Source organism: Erigeron canadensis, chromosome 3 (genome assembly GCF_010389155.1).
Source record: "Erigeron canadensis isolate Cc75 chromosome 3, C_canadensis_v1, whole genome shotgun sequence".
NCBI classification, from domain to species: Eukaryota; Viridiplantae; Streptophyta; class Magnoliopsida; order Asterales; family Asteraceae; genus Erigeron; species Erigeron canadensis.
In genome coordinates, this window is record NC_057763.1 from 20,146,799 (window position 1) to 20,166,105 (window position 19,307).

Here is a 19,307-nt window from a genome sequence, read left to right on the forward strand (position 1 = left end):
GCTAGTTCCAGCACTAGATCTTGTTCTTGCCATTATCCTATAACCATCTGTCATTAGTCGGGGAGGATATGCTCGACGATGTTAACATCACAAAACACTCTCAGTAGGCTCTCTTATCTTATGGTCTAAGGAATGCTATCTAGAACCTAACTATTCATGCAGTTTATGTTAATGCAATACATATATATATATATAACCCTAAATCGCAGTTAAAACGTGGTCCGAATCTAACACCTACATCCGTTGCACTAGTGGTGTATTTATACAGGGTGTACCAGCGGCTAACCCTCCACACCCCTAGTACATCTAATGCAAGGTCGGATCACGGTACTGGTATGCTCTCTAGGTATTAGCTCGGTATGTATACAGGGTGTACCAGCGGCTAACCCTCCACCTAACCAACACCCATTAAACATCCCAGGGTAGCTACCACACTCTCACTACAAGTGCAATCACTGATGTCAATAACTGTCGCAAGGCATGGCGGTAATCATAGAACAGTTGATCAGGCTTTTCTATGATTATCGTTATGCGATACTAATTAGCGCCATCACTTCATCTTGCTCTAATACACATAAGTAATCACAATAACACCGGAAGTACACAGTCACCGGATAATAGTCATAGTCAAAATAACACAGGGATAATAAGTCTAAACAGAATATGAACTCAAAATATAAGCGACGTTAGCACGTCTAGAATGCATCTATGATTCCTATCGTAAATGCTATACGGGGTTCTTAGGTTATAGTCTAGGCTTTACCACCAAATTCTCTACAACCACGGCTCTGATACCATTCTGTAACACCCCACCGTTGGCGAAAACATGAGGTGTCATGAAAAGTACAGCACGACATGGAATTACATAGATACTGCTAAATGAAATAGAATATATTAAATATATTCCCAAAAAAAAACATGAGTTCAAAGTCATAACAGTGCTAAAATAGCTTATTACAATCAAGTCCATAAAGCAATAAACCAAGGCATGTAGCCTTAAAGTCTGACAATTATTAAGGAGTACTAATCTCTGAAGTCCAGCCTAGCATAGCAGTCCTTATCCCTGATTAGCCTGAGTACCTGAAAAGTATACTAAAACGTGTCAACACAAAGGTTGGTGAGTTCGTAGGTTTTAGTCAAAAGTCTAGTCAAAGAATAAGTCTTTTGTCGATTATTTAAAGTCTAAACCAGTAATAGTTCAATATATAACGAGCAGAGTTACGCCATAATAAGTCCAAAGTCTCAATGTCTCAAAGTCCGGCCTTACGGTAAGCCTTCCTAGGTCAATATATAACGAGCAGAGTTACGCCATAATTAGAGGTCGAGCTTAGACCAGCCTAGGTCGAGCTAAGCCTTCCTAGGTCGAGCTTAGACCAGCCTAGGTCGAGCTAAGCCTGGCCGGAGTCAGATTCAACGCGATTTGTGCAAAAACGAACGATTTTGATGCGATTTTGTTAAAATAACGAGATCTAAGGCTAGCCAATCCATATCCATGAGTCTTGATTGCTCAAAAGTGTCACAAATCAGTACAAAAAGGGTGAAGTTCGACCGATTTCATACATCATGTGTCTGACAATTGCACAACCTTCATCTTGGATGTGAAATCGACTAGTTTTAGCGTCTTTTAGCCAAGTGAAGGATATCTTCAATTTTTGCAGTTGCACAAGATCCAAATTACAAAAGTGCATAATGTATCAAATCAAAGCCTTAATCAAGGTTCAATTCGTTTCTTACACACAATTGTAACCGAAATTGCACAATCAAAAATCAAAGACATGATTCGCTTAACTTTTGATAAGAACCGAAAAGAAAACATATACATATACATATAAACCGACTTGAATAGATTAAGAACAGATCTTACACAAGTTTTGATGTAGAAAATGATAATATTTACTTGTTTCTTGATCGGGGATTGAAGCCTTGATTGATTTGCAAGCGTTTAGAACCGAAATCAAACGATTTTTGCAAGATAGAATTTGAAAGAAAGCCTTGAGTGTGTGTGTGGCTAGGTGAACGACCAAAACAAGGAAAATTAGAGAAAAAGGCTTGTCTTGTATTTATAGGCATGGCCAAGGAAGGGGGGGTTCGTCAGACTAACGGAACGCCTGACAGTTTTAGTCCTTTTCGCTTACCGGACGAACACCGAAAGTCATAGAAATAATTTAACCATATTTTATGATATAATTTTGAATTACGAACAATACGACTAGTCACATGACCATATTTGACCCACGAAAGTATTTTAAATCTTTATTTAGGCATTTCTATTAGACAACTTGTCTTCCTCAAACATTCGCACCAGGTCTTGAAAAGTCTAGAACACTAGTATACAATAAATATTACATGTCTTAATCATAATGCAATCCATAGAATCTCACGTCTTTAGACTTAGGTTTGACGGAAACTGACCTTATTCGAACGGAAAAGTATAGTCAGACGGACGCTCGGGTGACGGTTGTTACATAATAAGATGATCACACTCCAACAGCTCCCACTTGAGCATGTTATTATAAAGGCAACAACATTGGTTGGCGTTTAGCAACACTCCAATGCTCCCGAAAATATTTAAGAATAGATTCTTTAATTGCCAAGTTGAAATAATTTAGTCTTTAATATCCCTTTGTTCAGATACCCTTGTTAATTATGAATATGGATCAATGTCATTTCACAATTTAACGATTATGTTTCTCATTTCTATAATTAATTAAGATTACCAAATTAGTCAAGACAACTTTTTGAGTTCATTTGGGTGTGGCCACGCAAACATCTTCAATTAAATAATGAGGGCGCCAAATGATATCATTTTTCTGTTGCAAATTGAAGGAACAAATCCTATATTGACTACAAGTGTCTGGCCATGTCGTTTCTCAACATTTCTGAAAATAGCCCTTTATTACTGCCTTGTTCAGGACAGATGGGAACTATATCAAGAAATGCAATCTACACATGTATAACTCACTTGTATCTCAAGTCAAAGGATAAATAAAGTAACCATTTCACGAATTTCATTTAATGACGCCGATCCATAAAATGATAATTCGTTATGTGGGGTAAGTGTTGGGTTATATAACTATTATCAAACAAATCACAAAGCACGCAACAGAAGACAAGATCTATGCAGTTTAATTAATTAACCAAAGTATAGAATATGTACCTTATAATGGAGAGATTAAAACAAGAACAAGGTTTAAATTAACCTCTCTACGATTTTACTCTCAACGTTGAAACGTATGTATGCTAGTACTTGATCACGAACGAACAACCCTTTGTTACTTAACCCTTTCGATCGAAACTCCATGAACTAAGAACATATGTGGTCAACAAAACAAAGGACCATAATTAATGTGTACATTAATTAATGATTGTATATGTAGTTCCATGATTTCAAACGGCACAAACCAAAATCCTTTTTGGTTTTTGATTCAGTTCGACCGAAAAGAAAAAGGAGGAAGGAGGAGAGATTTTCTTTTATGTGACTTAATATTTAAACTCTTTGAATTAAGCCCTCTATATATAGGGAATAATTAGGGTTTTTAATCTTGGTGACCAAGTAATCTTAAGGCTAAAAAACCTTGTAATTTTCGGCCCCCATGTTTAGTGAATTAGAGTCCAACACTAATTTCTTAATTTCACATTTAATCCTTCTTCCAATTAATTTAAATACAATTAATCCTTTAACTTATTTAAATTAATTATTTCGTGATCAAATTAATTAATAAATTACATTTAATATATAAATTAATTTATAGTTACATTCATGTTGAGGTGTGACCCCGTAGGCTTAAATACTTTTCGGACATACGTTCATTTTACGTAATCATATTCTAACAGTAAGTCCAATATTCACCTTTTGAATATCATGTGAGTTTGATACGATCAACTATCTTCAACATATTCCCTTAAATATTTTCACGAATCTCTCACAATTGTCTTATTTTAATTATATTCTCATATAATTAATCGACAATGGACGTTTAGAATATTCAACTAATATTCATGGATTAAACATGCAAATATAGGACACAATTATTATAGAAATGAAACCACTTATACCGCGTATAAAAATTCATTTATTGAAAATAACAATTGTTTAACATCTCATTATCCAAATATCAATCACAGATTTACATGATATAACTTAGCAATATCTAAAACCTAAGCCTTCTACATGCTTGTTGAGCTTTCTCTTTGACAATGCCTTTGTAAAAGGATCCGCCAAGTTATAATCTGTGTGAACTTTGAGTAAATTGATTTCACGTGATTCGATTTGCTCTCGAACATAGTGATATCTCCTTTGGTAATGTCTAGCACCTTTTTGAACCTTAGGTTCATTAGCAATGACAATTGCTCCAGAATTGTCATAGTACAAATCCATAGGTGTGTTATTTGATGGCATCACATCAAGCCCAGAAATAAACTTTCTGATCCAGACAGCTTCCATGGCTGCCTCCAAAGCAGCTATATACCCAGACTCTGTAGCAGACATAGCAACGGTAGATTGCTTCTTGCTTTTCCAATCTACAACACCTCCATTTAAAATGAAGACATACCCTGACTGAGATTTGGTATCATCCTTATCGGTCTAAAATCTAGCATCACAGTATCCAGTGACTTTAAACTCAGCTTCGGGATTTCCTCCATACATCAAAAACATTTCTTTAGTAGCACGCATGTACTTAAGAATGTTCTTTACATCAGTCCAATGATCCTCTCTGGGATTTTGCTGATATCGGCTTACTATATTTTGCGCGAATGCAACATCAGGTTTAGTGCATCTAACCGCATACATGATAGATCCCACCGCCGAAGCATAAGGGACTCTTTTCATACGCTTCACCTCTTTAGGTGAAGAAGCACCATTCTTGTTGGATAAATTAAGTCCTTCTTGCATAGGCAAGTTCCGCGCTTAGAATTTTCCATCTTGAATCTCTTCAAGATCTTATCTATATACGCACTTTGACTTAATCCGATCAACCGTGTACTTCTATCTCTATAGATTTTGATTCCAAGTATGAATGCTGCTTCACCCAAGTATTTCATAGCGAAACACTTTCCAAGATAAGATTTAACGTCTTTCAACATTGGAATGTGATTTCCTATTATCAATATGTCATCTACATACAAGACAAGGAAAGGAACATTACTCCCACTAGCTTTGCGATATACACATGGCTCATCGAGATTCTGAACAAAATCAAACTTTTTGATTTCTTCATCAAACCTTTTATTCCAACTCCTTGATGCTTGCTTTAGTCCATAAATGGACCTTTGAAGTTTGCATACTTTGTTGGGATATTTAGGATTGACAAAACCTTCTGGTTGTACCATATAGACTTCCTCGTCTAGAAAACCATTCAACAAAGCGGTTTTGACATCCATTTGCCATATCTCAAAGTCATAGTAGGCTGCTATGGCTAAGATAATCCTAATAGCTCTAATGTCCGCAACCCGGAGAAAAAGTTTCCTCATAATCAACTCCAAAGAGTTGAGTATAACCTTTCGCCACAAGACGAGCTTTATAGGTGTGTACGTTTCCATCCACGTCGGTCTTCTTCTTGAAGATCCACTTACACCCAACGGTTCTACCATTTGGTGGAAGATCAACCAAGCTCCAGACTTGATTGTCTTTCATGGATTTCATTTCCACATTCGCAACTTCAAGCTATTTGTCAGATTCCGGATCTGATAATGCAGCATGCATTGAAATTAGGAGGTTCATTCAAATCTCCTACCACGTGTTCTTCAGACTCAATCATAAGATTTAATCTATCACGAGCATGTATTGTCCTTGAGGACCTACGAAGTGGAATCGCTTCATCTTCAACTTGAAGTTCATCTTGAGATTCACCTCTTTGAACATCCCCCCCCCCCTCCAAGTTGAACATTGCTAGTATCTTTAGAAGTTGACACATCTTCTTGATGCTCATCAAGTTCAACAATCCTCCCACCGTCTTCTTGAGATATGAGTTTCTCTTCAAAGAACTCAGCATATCGATGGACCTTGACAGTGTTTTCCATAAGAAAGTAGAAGTAGTAACCCATTGTTTCCTTTGGGTATCCTACAAAGATGCACTTGATAGATCTAGGTGCAAATCTTGTTAGGCGTATCTCATTTCACGGGTGCCTCACATCCCCAGACCTTTAAGTAAGACAAATGAGGAACACTTCCATGCCACAATTCATGCAGTGTCTTGTCAACTTTCTTAGTTGGAACCATATTGAGAATTGTAACACCCCACCATTGGCGAAAACATGAGGTGTCATGAAAAGTACAGCACGACATGGAATTACATAGATACTGTTAAATGATATAGAATATAATAAATATACTCCCAAAAACATGAGTTCAAAGTCATAACAGTGCTAAAATAGCTTATTACAATCAAGTCCATAAAGAAATAATTCAAGGCATGTAGCCTTAAAGTCTGACAATAAACAAGGAGCACTAATCTCCGAAGTCCAGTCTAGCATAGGAATCCTTATCCCTGATTAACCTGAGCACCTGAAAAGTATACTAAAACGTGTCAACACAAAAGTTGGTGAGTTCGTAGGTTTTAGTCAAAAGTCTAGTCAAAGAAATAAGTCATTTGTCGATTATTTTAAGTCTAAACCAGTAATAGTTCAATATATAACGAGCAGAGTTACGCCATAATAAGTCCAAAAGTCTCAATGTCTCAAAGTCTGGTCTTACGGTACCTGCCTTAGTCCAAAGTCTCAAGTCTCAACACACACAATAAGTACGTCCAAAGCACAACAAACAAACACATAATCACACACATACAACAAGATCAAAGCACGTCAAATGGCACAAGTAACTCTATACGCACAGGCTCAATATTGAACATAAAACAGAAATCGACAAAACTGTTTGAAAATAAGTATACTTTCCACCCCAAAACTTATAAAAAGAGGGGCTACGAAACTCACCTGAAAGCAGCACAAGCACAAATACCCTAGATGAACGAACAAGACCACGAACAGTCAAATACACTTGAAATTAGCTCACTATCTGTCCAAAAGTCCTACACTGTCCACAAGTCACCCAGTAAGTACTTACTTAACTGCACAAGTCCATGTCCTACACTAGTGTCTTATGAAATGCCATTATGTCTTATCCAATGTCTTAATATATATATATATATATATGTATATAATAGCCGTTTGTCTTCATAAGTTGTCCAAGGAAATAGTTCATTTAAACATGTCACGTTATCCGTTAAGTCTTCGTGTCAACGTCATTATAAAATATATTAAGTCCGGAAAGTCATATAATTGGTACATCGTCTTTACAAAGTCTTTTTATTCTCTGCCTTTATATATAGTCGTTATAAAGTATACGAAGTCCGATAAGTCATTAACTGGCGTTATACGAATGTATAATTTATAAATGGTCCTTTTAACGTCTTTTTAACATATATGCTAGATTTGATCCTTGTATATAATATATATGTCCATATCAATTTTAATTCTTGTGTATATATATACATATATATCCATATTGATTTGTAATTATGAAGATTGGAATTTAATTATAAAATTTTGAGATTTACTTTTTATTATAGATCAAATAATTGAAATAAAATTTTTATTTATTTAAAACTTTAATTTTTGACTAAAACACCAAAATAATACCCAAAACCCTAATCCTTAACAATAAGCCGTCATTGACCAAGTTTGACCGAACCAAAAACTTGACGTAACCCTAAAATACAAATCAAATCAAATTTTTGAACCAAGACTCTTTTCTGGCCGAGTTTGACCGGCGTTGACCGGCAGAACACGATTCCCAAAATTAGATCTAAACACATTTTTAGGACCAAAATCACTAATGCTATTCGGACCTATGCTATATCCATCCGTAATCGACCAAAATTATATATATATCCACGGTTTAATCATTTTCCGATTTACACACATGTTCTAAAGAATTGAAAATACAAAACACACATTAAATCTAAACAAGAATATAGATTTCGGATTCCAAAGATTTCGGACAATAGTTTCCGTATTTGGAAGATTTCGGATATAAACTTTTCGGATTTTATGGATTTCGGTTCATAGTTTCAAGATTCAAAGGACTTGGGAGCCAAACATTCCGGATCTAGGGTTTTCGGATATATATATATATAAGGCACGTAACCGGAAATATATATATATATAAACGTATAAAGATTTCGGTTTTTAAGGTGATAAAGAAGAAGAAACCCGAATTATGTATATATATATTTGTAAAAATATCGGATTTATATACATATATACATATACAAACCGAGCTATACATTCAAAGAAGACATTTTTCGGATCAAAAGGAGGAAGAAAAGATTAGCCGAAATATATATATATTTATACATAAAATTTTCGTATATATATATATACATATACATAAATGTGTAAAAACGGGTTTTGATGAAGAACACACATGAATCTACCCAAAACTTACCAAGATCTTGAAGATGAAGGAAGTAGAAAGTGAAGATTGATGGTGGTTTGAGGTGGTGGTTCGGTGGTCGTCCGTTTTTAGTGAGGGAGAGGGGAGGTGCGGCTGAGAATAGAGAGAGAGAAGAGAGGGAGACTACTAAAACTCGTTTGACCCGACCATTCTAGGAGACTCGTGACCCGTTAATCTATTTTGTCGTCATATTTAAACGTAACTTTTTAATAGCTTTTTAACGGATACAAACATGTCTATTTTTATTTAATAAATCTTTAATTGATATAATTTTAAGTATTTTATTAAATTTGGCATTTCTACAAGACAACTAGTATTCTTCCTGTTCTCGAGTCCACGTACAATTTTTCTAAAGTCTAAACGTTCATAAAGCCCACATCAAATAGAAATTCATTTATTCCGTGATAAAGTCTTATAAGACTAATTACGTACATAAACTAACGAACTTAAAATGACCGGAAAGTGTTTCGGAAAGTGCGCTCAGATGACGGTTGTCACAAGAATGCAAACAACAGTCTCAAGGGCATAATCCAAAACAAAAAAGGAAGAGTCGTATGATTCATCATTGATCGAACCATTTCCAACAAGGTTCGATTCCTCCTCTCCGAAACACCATTATGTTGAGGAGTATATGGAGGAGTAAGTTGTTGAACTATTCCACAAGCTTTAAGATAATCTTTAAACTTTTGACTTAGGTATTCACCACCTTGATCCGAATGAAGGATCTTGATGGTTTTACCGAGTTGATTCTCCACTTCACTTTTAAATTCCTTGAATGTTTCAAAGACTTCATGTTTATGCTTAATCAAGTAAACATAACCATAACGACTGAAATCATCCATAAAAGTGACGAAATAGCTAGCACCTCTCCTTGACACATGTCTAAATAGGCCACATACATCTGAATGTATTAGTCCAAGTAGCTCTTTAGCCCTTTCCAGTTTATTTTGAAAAGGTTTCCTTGTCATTTTGCCGGAAACACAAGATACGCATTTTTCAAATGATTCATCATTTGTTTGCAAGACACCGTCCCTTTGAAGTCTTTCAATGCGTTTCTTGCCAACATGAGCAAGTCGACAATGCCAAAGATAAGTCGAGTCTGAATTGGGCTTGACTCGGTTGCTAACATTATACATTGAATTATCCTTTGAATCACAACCACGCATATCAATTTCATAAATACCATCACAAGCAATAGCATCAAAAGAATGAACATTATTTCAAGAAACTGAAATGCCAATATCATTAAAAACATTAATGAAACCGTCGTTTTTCAACAAAGAAACTGAAATAACACCTCTAGTAATAGAAGGTGCATAATGACAATCGTTCAAAACAATTATTAAACCACTAGGTAAAACCAAATGATAATCTCCAATTTCTTCTACAGCTGCTGGTAGGCCATTTCCCACGAACAGTTGTAAAGATCCTGGTTTCAGTTTCTTCCCCTTCTAAGCCCCTGTAAAGAATTACAGATATGAGTACCACACCCAGTGTCGTAAACCCATGAATTCCGCTTAGAAAATGAATATAATTCAATAGTGAAGAATATACCTGAAGTCCCGGATGAACCGGACTGCTTCTTCTTCAACTCAGCAAGATACTTGGGACAATTCCGCTTCCAATGACCCACTTCATTACAATGGTAACTGTTTGGGGTAGAATTTCCACTACTAGGATCCTGAGTATATTTTACAGTTTAAGTCCTTTTATAATAACTTCGTAATGCTATATAAAATTAAAGGATCCTTGATCCTGTATTGGTAAATGTAGTCCTTAAATCAATGTTATCCAGATATATAAAGATCTTGATATCTTCAAGACCTGTGATCAAACTAACGATTATATGTCTAGTATATTAGATTTTATTTGCAGGAATTAGGTCAAAGACGCGTCTTATATTAAAAACGTGCCACAACGGCTAGTCTACCACTTCGTCCACAAGAATCAGGATTGAAAACAGAATTACTTGAAGAAGAATAAGTTCTCAACAGTCATGCAAGTCAAGTCAGCGAAGAAGAGTAATTCAAGGAAGATCCCGGATATTTCGGAAATACTGTTCAACGTCTAGCTCTATAAATATAAGAAAGATTGATCTGCACAAGGGACGAACATTCTCATCTGCACTCACACCTTTACAACACTTATTCAGCAATCATCAACAACAACACTTTAGTTTATTAGCATTTCATAGTTCATTCAATTATTCATTTCATTGTAATCGATCATTTGTAAACAAATATCGTAATAAAAGAATAACTGGAGGGTCGATTGCATCGTCCCGGGGTTTTTTTACCTAAGATTACATAACTGGATCAAGGGTTTTTCCTCATCAACAAAATTCTGTTGTCTTTACTTTTATTTGCAATTTCATTAAGCTTTTACGTTATTTTATTCTATTTTACATTATCTTCAACTGTTTTCTTATTTACTCAAAGTATTTCGATCTCAAAGATCTTCTCAAACTCGTTTTTAGTACAAACTCTTAGTTTAATTTATTTTTGATAAGAAAACTTTCCTTTTTATTTGAAGATCCTTGAACACCAAACCCCACTTACAAATCTTCGGTTGATTATTAATCTAAAATCCTTTCTAAAATTATCTTAGGTAATTTTTGACCGACACAATTTGGCGCCCACTGTGAGGCAAAAAGGTGTTTTCGCCAGAAAAATAATTCAGCATCATTAATTATTTAATTTTTTACATCATCCTTAAAAAGCATTTTTTCTACATTTTCGTCAAAAATCGTTGTCCAAAAATATGTCTAACTTATCTCAAAGTTCTTTTTTTTTTATTCGATGTACGATTATCCTTATGTAAAAGAAAGCTTAAGAAATCCTCCTGAGAATGTAAGATACCTAGCTGAACAAACTTTGAAGGGAAATACTGAAGGGATACCATCTGTAGATCCTTATTTAGCCATGATATGGAAGAGGTATTTTGATCGAATTGATGAAGAGATTTCTAGAATGAAAATCAAAAAGCAGATCCAGGAATCACATGAACCAGTAGCAAATTACGTAGCAAAACCAACACCCAAGAAGGAATCATTGTTGAAGGTCAAGAAGACTATCTTGAAGATTAAGCCACTTAACAAAATCCAGAGAGATTCAGGTATGAATAACGAAGGTAAGAACTTTAAAAAGTATTTACAATTTTCTGATTATCATTTTACCACTGATTTCTCTGGCCTTATAACCATAATGAAAGGTCTGGGGGACAAGGTTAACTGGCCAAAAGCAATACCTAGAAAATTTCATACTGAAAGACATAAATGGTGTGTTTTTCATGGAGTTTTTGGTCATGAAACTGAAAAGTGTGCGGCATTTAATTATGAAATATGGAGATTAACACAAAAAGGCTTATTAGACGAGATACTTCCTAACAAAATTGGAAACTTAACAAAGAATGATTTCTAAGTAGGTACACCACAATACTAACTTGGGGTAATGAGTCATGACTAGCCATTAAGGCTGGCATGAATCATTAGCATGTGCTTTTGTTTGGATAATTACTTGCAGGATCCTGGCTAATGAAGATCATGAGTTGCTACCCAAGGTACAAGTCAAGACAACTCCTTACGAAGTTAGAATTCCATAGTTAGGTTACAGTGGGTTGAACATTTCAATCCTTGGTTGAAGGGTACACCTTCCCAAACGCTGAGGTTTAACAGTACACCTCGTTTCGCCCGGGTCGCACGTTAAAAAGCTTTTAATTGTGGGAAGAACCTCACAATTAGGACTTGAACATAGGGTTGTTGACTTTTTAGTCAGCGCAAACGGGTTCTTGATCTCTACGATCATTCAAACGAGAATAAGGATAATATCTCTATTAGAGGAGTCAATGGTTAATAAAGGACAAATGGTTAAATTGCAGCATTGTTATTTGTTGTGATTAATTTTTTTTCACAGGAAATATAGAAGAAGTCAACCGTAAACAAGATCCTAGTAAGCATAATTATCAAGGAAGGTATGATTTTTATTAATAGATGAGTGATTATAATGGGGATTAAGGGATAGGCTTCCTATTACAATGATTACGGGAAGGGGGTTTAACATACTTCCTAATCTATTTTCTTCGAGCGCTTCATTCTCACCAAAAATATGAGGGTATTTGATTTTTAACCACCCCAAAAAGTTTTCAAATTTCTAACCTCTTCCTTAGTATCCTTAAGCTTTTCTTTCAAATTTGCCATCTCTCTTAGAGTTTTATTTCTGGTATCCATAACTGAGTTGAGAAGTCGATTTACATTATTAAATGTTTCGTCTTTGTAAGAGATCTTTGCTTCATAGGAGTTAGATAATTTTTCGATAATCTGCAAAAGTAAAATGAAAATTTTTAGAAAAATGAGAGAAGATCAAAATATATGATTAAGAAAAAGTACTTACTGAAATAGATTGATTCCTAAGTCTTTTTTGAGTTTTACGTCTTGAAGATGATTCATTTTCCATGGAATAGTTGTAGATTTAATAGAAAAAGAAAAGATGATTTTAATATGTTCTCTAGGCATAAAGTTGTGTGTGTCAAACTTGGTAATCTTAGATATATATAAATCCAACCGGAAAGATCAATCGATGCATTAAATGCTAAACATCAAATCGAAGCATCAGTAAAAACATTAATACATCGGGAAAAAGATACCATCGATTAGATATTTATTGGAAGGTATATCATAAATGCAGGTTCATAAAAGCAAAGATATGAAAATTCAAAGTATCTTGACTTATGGAAGACTGACAACATTTTCGGCAAGGAATAAAACAAAGGTACATTATTTAAAATAGTTGCAAAGATTTTTTATGTTGGTCTAATTTACTAGCAAACGCCTCTTTAGCAAACGATTCTTCTAACTTAGATAATGTGCTACTCCACTTGTTAACATCCCAATTAGGATTTCCAAAGCCCATAGTATTCGCCTCTGCTGCCATTAATAACTTAGCTTCTAGGACTTGAATGACTGTATTCGTGTGAAATGCCCTTAGTAATGCTTCGTGTTCTGCATAATGCCATGCTATATTTTCATGTAGTTTAGATCTAGCCTTAGATGTCTCAACAATCGCCTTGTCTAAAGCTTCTTTCCGTAGGATAGAAACTTTACTTAGACGAGCAATGGTTAGGTTCTTTTCTTTCATTCGATGTTCATAGCAATCAATCAATTGTTTTAACTTCTAAAATGATTTATTAGAATATAAAGAAAAATTCATAAATAGAAATAAAATGAGATATGCTTACCTGATCAAACTCTTCTTTAACTTCATTAAATTGTTTATGAAAATTTTCATCGTTTTTGGGATTTGAAGATTTAGATTCGATAATAGGAATGTCAATAGGTTTAGAATGATTCATGACTAATAATAAATGAATAATAGCAAAAGAATGAGGGATATAAGTAGGCTGAGATCCCGGAATTATCTCAACCATATTTCAAAATAATTCCTAAACTACTGGGGACAGTTAGTAGAAATAAGATAGATAATATGTCATAAGTCTAAAATGGCCTACATAAACCATTTTTTACACCACCACGAGTAACCATTCCAGATTAGTCACCCCCATCATAATTGTTTTAAAGTACATACCACTCGCCTATGAAATAAACAAATTGTTCATGACATTTAAACATAAAAACATAGGATTAAGCTCCGTCCATATGCTCTTCAACCTGCTCTACATTCTGCTCCTTCACAACTTGCTCTTCCTTTTTCTCCTCATCCTCAGAAACTTCCATTGGCTTGTTTGAATCATCTCTTTTGGTTGAGACTATAGCATTGTCAGAGTCCTCACCTTTAGACTTAGATGAATCAGAATTCTTCTCCAGCCATTCCACCTTATCTTTCCACTCTGTCACTGCCCATTTTTAGCTTTGGAAACCTTCTTGCTCTGCTTCAGCAGCCATTGCAATCTTAGCTTGAAGAACGACACGAGTGACAACATCCTTATATGCCAAACTCTGACGATCTAGGGCTTCTTTCACTTTTTCTTTGACGTTCTTTTCAGCTGTTTTTGCCCTTTCCCTATAATACTCACGACTCTTGACTGCATCAGCATAGCATTGTTTGGCTTTTGACAAATCAATTTTCAAACTTTTGATTTTCTCAACCATCAACTTCTTTTCTTCAGATATAGTAGCTACCTTATGATTCTCCTTAATAACTTTCTCCTGAATAGTTTTTAATAACTGAAAAAGGAAAATAATTAAAATGTGTTTTCAAACAAATAGATAAAAAGTCGTTGGATAAAAGTTTTACCATCGCAGCTTGCTCTAAAGCAGTGTTGATAGTTATATTAGCAGGAATCTGAGCAATAGGAGTAAGATGGGTAGACTGGGCCAAATTGCTAGCCTCAGGGTTTGGTGTTGAACGAGTAACTCTAGCCCGTTTAGATAACTTGGTAGTGTTATTTGCAGAAGTGGTCTTACCCTTGTTGATAGGTTCAGGATTTATTGCTCCATTATTACCAATAATGTCTTGATACTTAAGAAGCTTATTTTCTGTATGGGTAAGGAATAAGTTAGAACCATTATTAGATTTATAGGAAAATCTTTTAAGACAAAGTACTTACCAGCCATAGGAACAATTTGGTTAGAACTAGAGTTGCTAGGAGAATCTGGTAGAGCTCGAAAGGTCCTAAGTCCTGTTGGAAGATTCAATATTGCTACCACCCTATCTTTCCCAGAGGCTTCACTGATTGGGAATTCTTCGAGATTACCTGTAATATGACCAGTTAGAAGAAATAATTATTAAACTACAATAAGAAAATAAGGAAGAAAAATGTATCCCTACCCTTTTCAGTCCAAGCAGTAGGCAGATAGAATTCTTTAGGAAGAAACTTTTTTGAAACAAAGAAAAATCTACTTTTCCATGATGGGTCATTCTGAGTAACCCCCAAAGCCAAACTCTCATCTTTGCTAGGAGCCTTAAGTATATAGTAACCCGGACCAAAACTTTGCAAATTGTATGCTAGGGGAAGGTCTGAAATCTTAAAATTGATTTTCTTTTCCTTAACTAAATGGTCCAAAACATAAAGGGTTCTCCATAACATGGGCATCGCTTGTGGGTATGCTAACTTAGAAAACCTAAAAAACTGTTCATATAATTTGGGGAAAGGGAATGATAATTTTAGGTTTTCAAAAGGAAATCCAAGGAAACAGACCCATAGATCTGACTGCATGTCTAAAGTAAGAGTAGGATCGAAGGCCCTAAACTTAGTATCTTTAGGGAAATAACCTTTAATCTTTTCGATATCACTATCAGTGTTATGGGTGAAATTTCAGGTTTCATTATCTTGAGACCTTCAGGATCTTGACACGCCTTGACGAATTACTAACGATAAACTTCAAGTATTGTTTCTATGAGAATATTATGCAGGTAACTTGATATTTATCACAAGGGAAATATCTCTAACGGTACAAAAGAGATTCAACATATGTCTTATTTGATCAACACGCAAAGAAGACTTAGTCCAGCATGAGGAGAATATTTTCAAACGACTACAATATCAGTCAAGATATGCTCCAACGTTCACCAGATGAAGACCAGGAAGATCCCTGTAATTTCGGAAAATTAGTTACTAGGCTGCTCTATATAAACGAGGACCTGATCGATCATAGGATATACAACGTTATACACACTCACATATTCACTTGCTTATTTTCTCTGCTCATACTTGTAAACAACCAACACACTTTTCTTTACTTAGAAAGATCGATCAAGTTGCTCTATCATTGTAACCAATTTACACCATTAATAAAAGAACAAGGCAGGGACGATTGCTTCCTCCCGGGGTTTTTATGCCGGCAATCCATAAAGGATTAAGGGCTTTTCCTCGATAATAGATCTCGGTGTTCTTTGTTTCTTTCTCTTTATTTTTAGCATTTATTTACGTTTATCTTTCTTTATCTTGCTTAATCTATCTTATATTTGATTATATAGTTATTTGCGAAATCTTTTGACTACCTTCTTTTGTTTTAGTCGACATAATCTTGATTTATCATACTTATTTTAAACGCATCTTTGAATCTAAACCAATTTTACAAGCCCTTAACCTCACGAATGCAAGTTTGGTTACATAATTGATCTAAGTCTTCAAGGTTGATTATCTTGGATATTTTTTGACCAAAACAATTTGGCGCCCACCGTGGGGCAAAAGGTGCTTTCGATCTGATAAAAAATCTTTTTGATTTTCATAACTCTTGATTTTTCAAAATCTAATACCGAAGATGTCCACTCAACCAACTAATTCTTCGCAAATTACTCCTGTTCTTTCTTCTCCTTTGCCTCCTCCACCTCCATGACGTGCTTCTTATCGAAGAAACAGGAACAATGCTGCTCGAACTTCTGCCCAGGAAAAAGGAAAGGAGCCAATGAATTCATTCCAGATTGCAGACTTATCTGGAGAAATTCCGATAGGCAACTCATCTCAGGAGAATGCAAGATCAAGCCAGACTCAAAGAAGGAGTTTTTACGACGATTATGGCAATCCGGATCCCTACAATACCGGATCTAGGAATGTTAACTCTGAAGAACTTCTTGACTTGTTTACTATTTTGCAGAATCTTGATAAGACAATTAAGACTAATCAAGAATATATCCAGGCACAATTCAAATTCTCGAGTCAAGGATTTTTGAAAATAGACCACCGATGACTCCTAGGAATTTGTTTTCAACGACTCCAACTGCTCCTGAGTCTGCTCCTATTAATATGTCGATGCCAACTGCAACTCCTAATTTTGGGAGTAATATTCCGCAAAACACTCATGTTGCTGGAACATCGGCCACCATGAGTGCAGGTTTGAACAATTCTAATAATTTTGCTGGATCTTTTGCTTTTACTAATCCATCGCAGGGACAAGGAGCAAATGATTACATCGCTAGAGAATTTCAGAAGATTAAAGACATGATTTCGAGCATTCCTGGATTTTGCAATCCAATTTCTGAAGTCAACCCTGCGTCCTATCTAATCAACAGATATGGCGACAGGATTGCGAACGTAGAAATCCCGAAGAAATTCCAAGTTCCAAATATGAAACCATATGATGGAACCACTGACCCACAGGAGCATATCGCGCTGTATCTGGAGAAAATGGAAACAGTGCCAATTCCATCAAAATTGAAAGAAGCTTGCTTATGCAGAAGCTTTGGATCGACACTATCTAGATCAGCCTTAAAATGGTTGCAGAGTTTGCCTCCTCTATCTATTAATTCTTTCGCTGATTTAACAAATTTATTTTATAGTCAATTTTCATGTAGTAGGACTTTTGAGAAATTGACTGATGATCTATATAAAATAATTCAAAAACCGCATGAATCACTTAGAGATTTTATGACTAGATTTACAAAAGAATCTCTTAATATTCCTAAATTAGATATGTTGACCGCTATTAAAGCTTTGCAGAGAGGTCTCCATAAAGGATCTAAATTCCAGGAAGATCTCATAATGACGCCATGCAGAAATTTAGATGAAGCAAAAGCAAGGGCATCAAGATTTATAAGGCTCGAAGAAAATGAACTTACAACTTCGAAATTAGATGCCTTATCATATGATTGTCCAAATCGGAAGGCAGAAACCCCGGTGTTTAAATCGAGACATAAACCTTACTCAAGACATGTAGAGGATCAAGTCAATGTCGTTGAAGAAGATGACGGGGTCGAATATCCAACTTTGACATCATACTGTTTCTCTGTAGGAACTCCTGGCATTATAATGGCGCTTAGAGATCTTGGAGACAAGGTGAGATGGCCTCAGAAGAAAAATGACAGATACTTCAAGAAGAAAATATCCACTTTATTAGCAAAAAGATATTTGACAGAACTCCTTGGAAGAAAGAAGGCCAAAGATGTTGAAGGCTTGGACTTTTCCAAACCAAAATTAACACAAAAAGCAGATTCCCCACCAGCGAATGCAAAAGTAATTAATACCATCTCTGGGGGATCGGAAGTGTGCGGGACAACATATTCAGCAGCAAAAAGACTTGCAAAGCAAAGCAAAGCAGATAAAGGAGAAAGAAGTGTGAAGAAAGCATCAATTTCGGACTCAGACATTATCTCCTTTGAAGAAGATTTTGATGATATCATGGAACCTCATCATGAAGGGGTGGTGATTACTCTTTTTATCGCTAACCATTATGTTCGCAGGATTTTGATAGATAATGGGAGCTCAGTGAATATCATCAAGCTGGAGACTTTACGAAGAATGGATATCTCGGAAGAAGATATCAAAGGAAAGGCTTCTCCATTGATTGGATTCATTGGGGAAACTAAATATACAGTGGGTGAAATAAAATTACCACTTTATGTTGGAGGGATGAATTCGATGCAGAAATTCTATGTCGTAGATTCTCTCCCAGGATGCAACATAATCTTGGGAAGACCCTGGATACACGAAATAAGTGCAGTACCTTCAACATATCACCAATGTGTTAAACTTCCAACACCTTGGGGAGTAGTTACTGTCAAGGGAGATCAGCAAGAAGCAAGAGAATGCTACACATCCAGCATGAAGTCAGCTGCAAAGCCAATTTCACAATAGCAATTACAGAAAAGGGTCTTCGATGTAGACGAACCAGAAGAGCAAGATGTAAAGGAAGTTATCTTGGTTCCTAAAGATCCTAACATTAAAGTTTTAATAGGGAAAAAGATATCAAAAGATATGGAAGTCAAATTTACTGATTTCCTCAAAGCTAGAATGAAGACTTTCGCTTGGAAACAAGAAGATATGACTGGAATATCAAGAGATGTCATCACACACAAGCTGGGAATCGACAAAAGCTTCAAGCATATTCTGCAAAAAAGAAGAAAATTTGCTCCTGAAAGAAATGCTATAATCTAGGAAGATGTTGAAAGATTATTAAAGTCTA

At 35.4% G+C, this 19,307-nt stretch overlaps 1 protein-coding gene across 1 annotated transcript; it reads left to right on the forward strand.

Annotated features, from left to right (window-relative positions):
* Window positions 1–17,092: 17,092 nt before the first annotated feature.
* On the forward strand, window positions 17,093–18,979 carry LOC122591642. The gene has a single exon (XM_043763901.1). It carries the CDS (start codon window positions 17,093–17,095, stop codon window positions 18,977–18,979), a length of 1,887 nt encoding a protein of 628 aa, XP_043619836.1.
* Window positions 18,980–19,307: the final 328 nt, after the last annotated feature.

What these genes read in the sequence shown, in the direction of transcription:
- LOC122591642 (XM_043763901.1), top strand. Translation starts at nt 17,093, where the DNA reads ATGACTCCTAGGAATTTGTTTTCAACGACTCCAACTGCTCCTGAGTCT.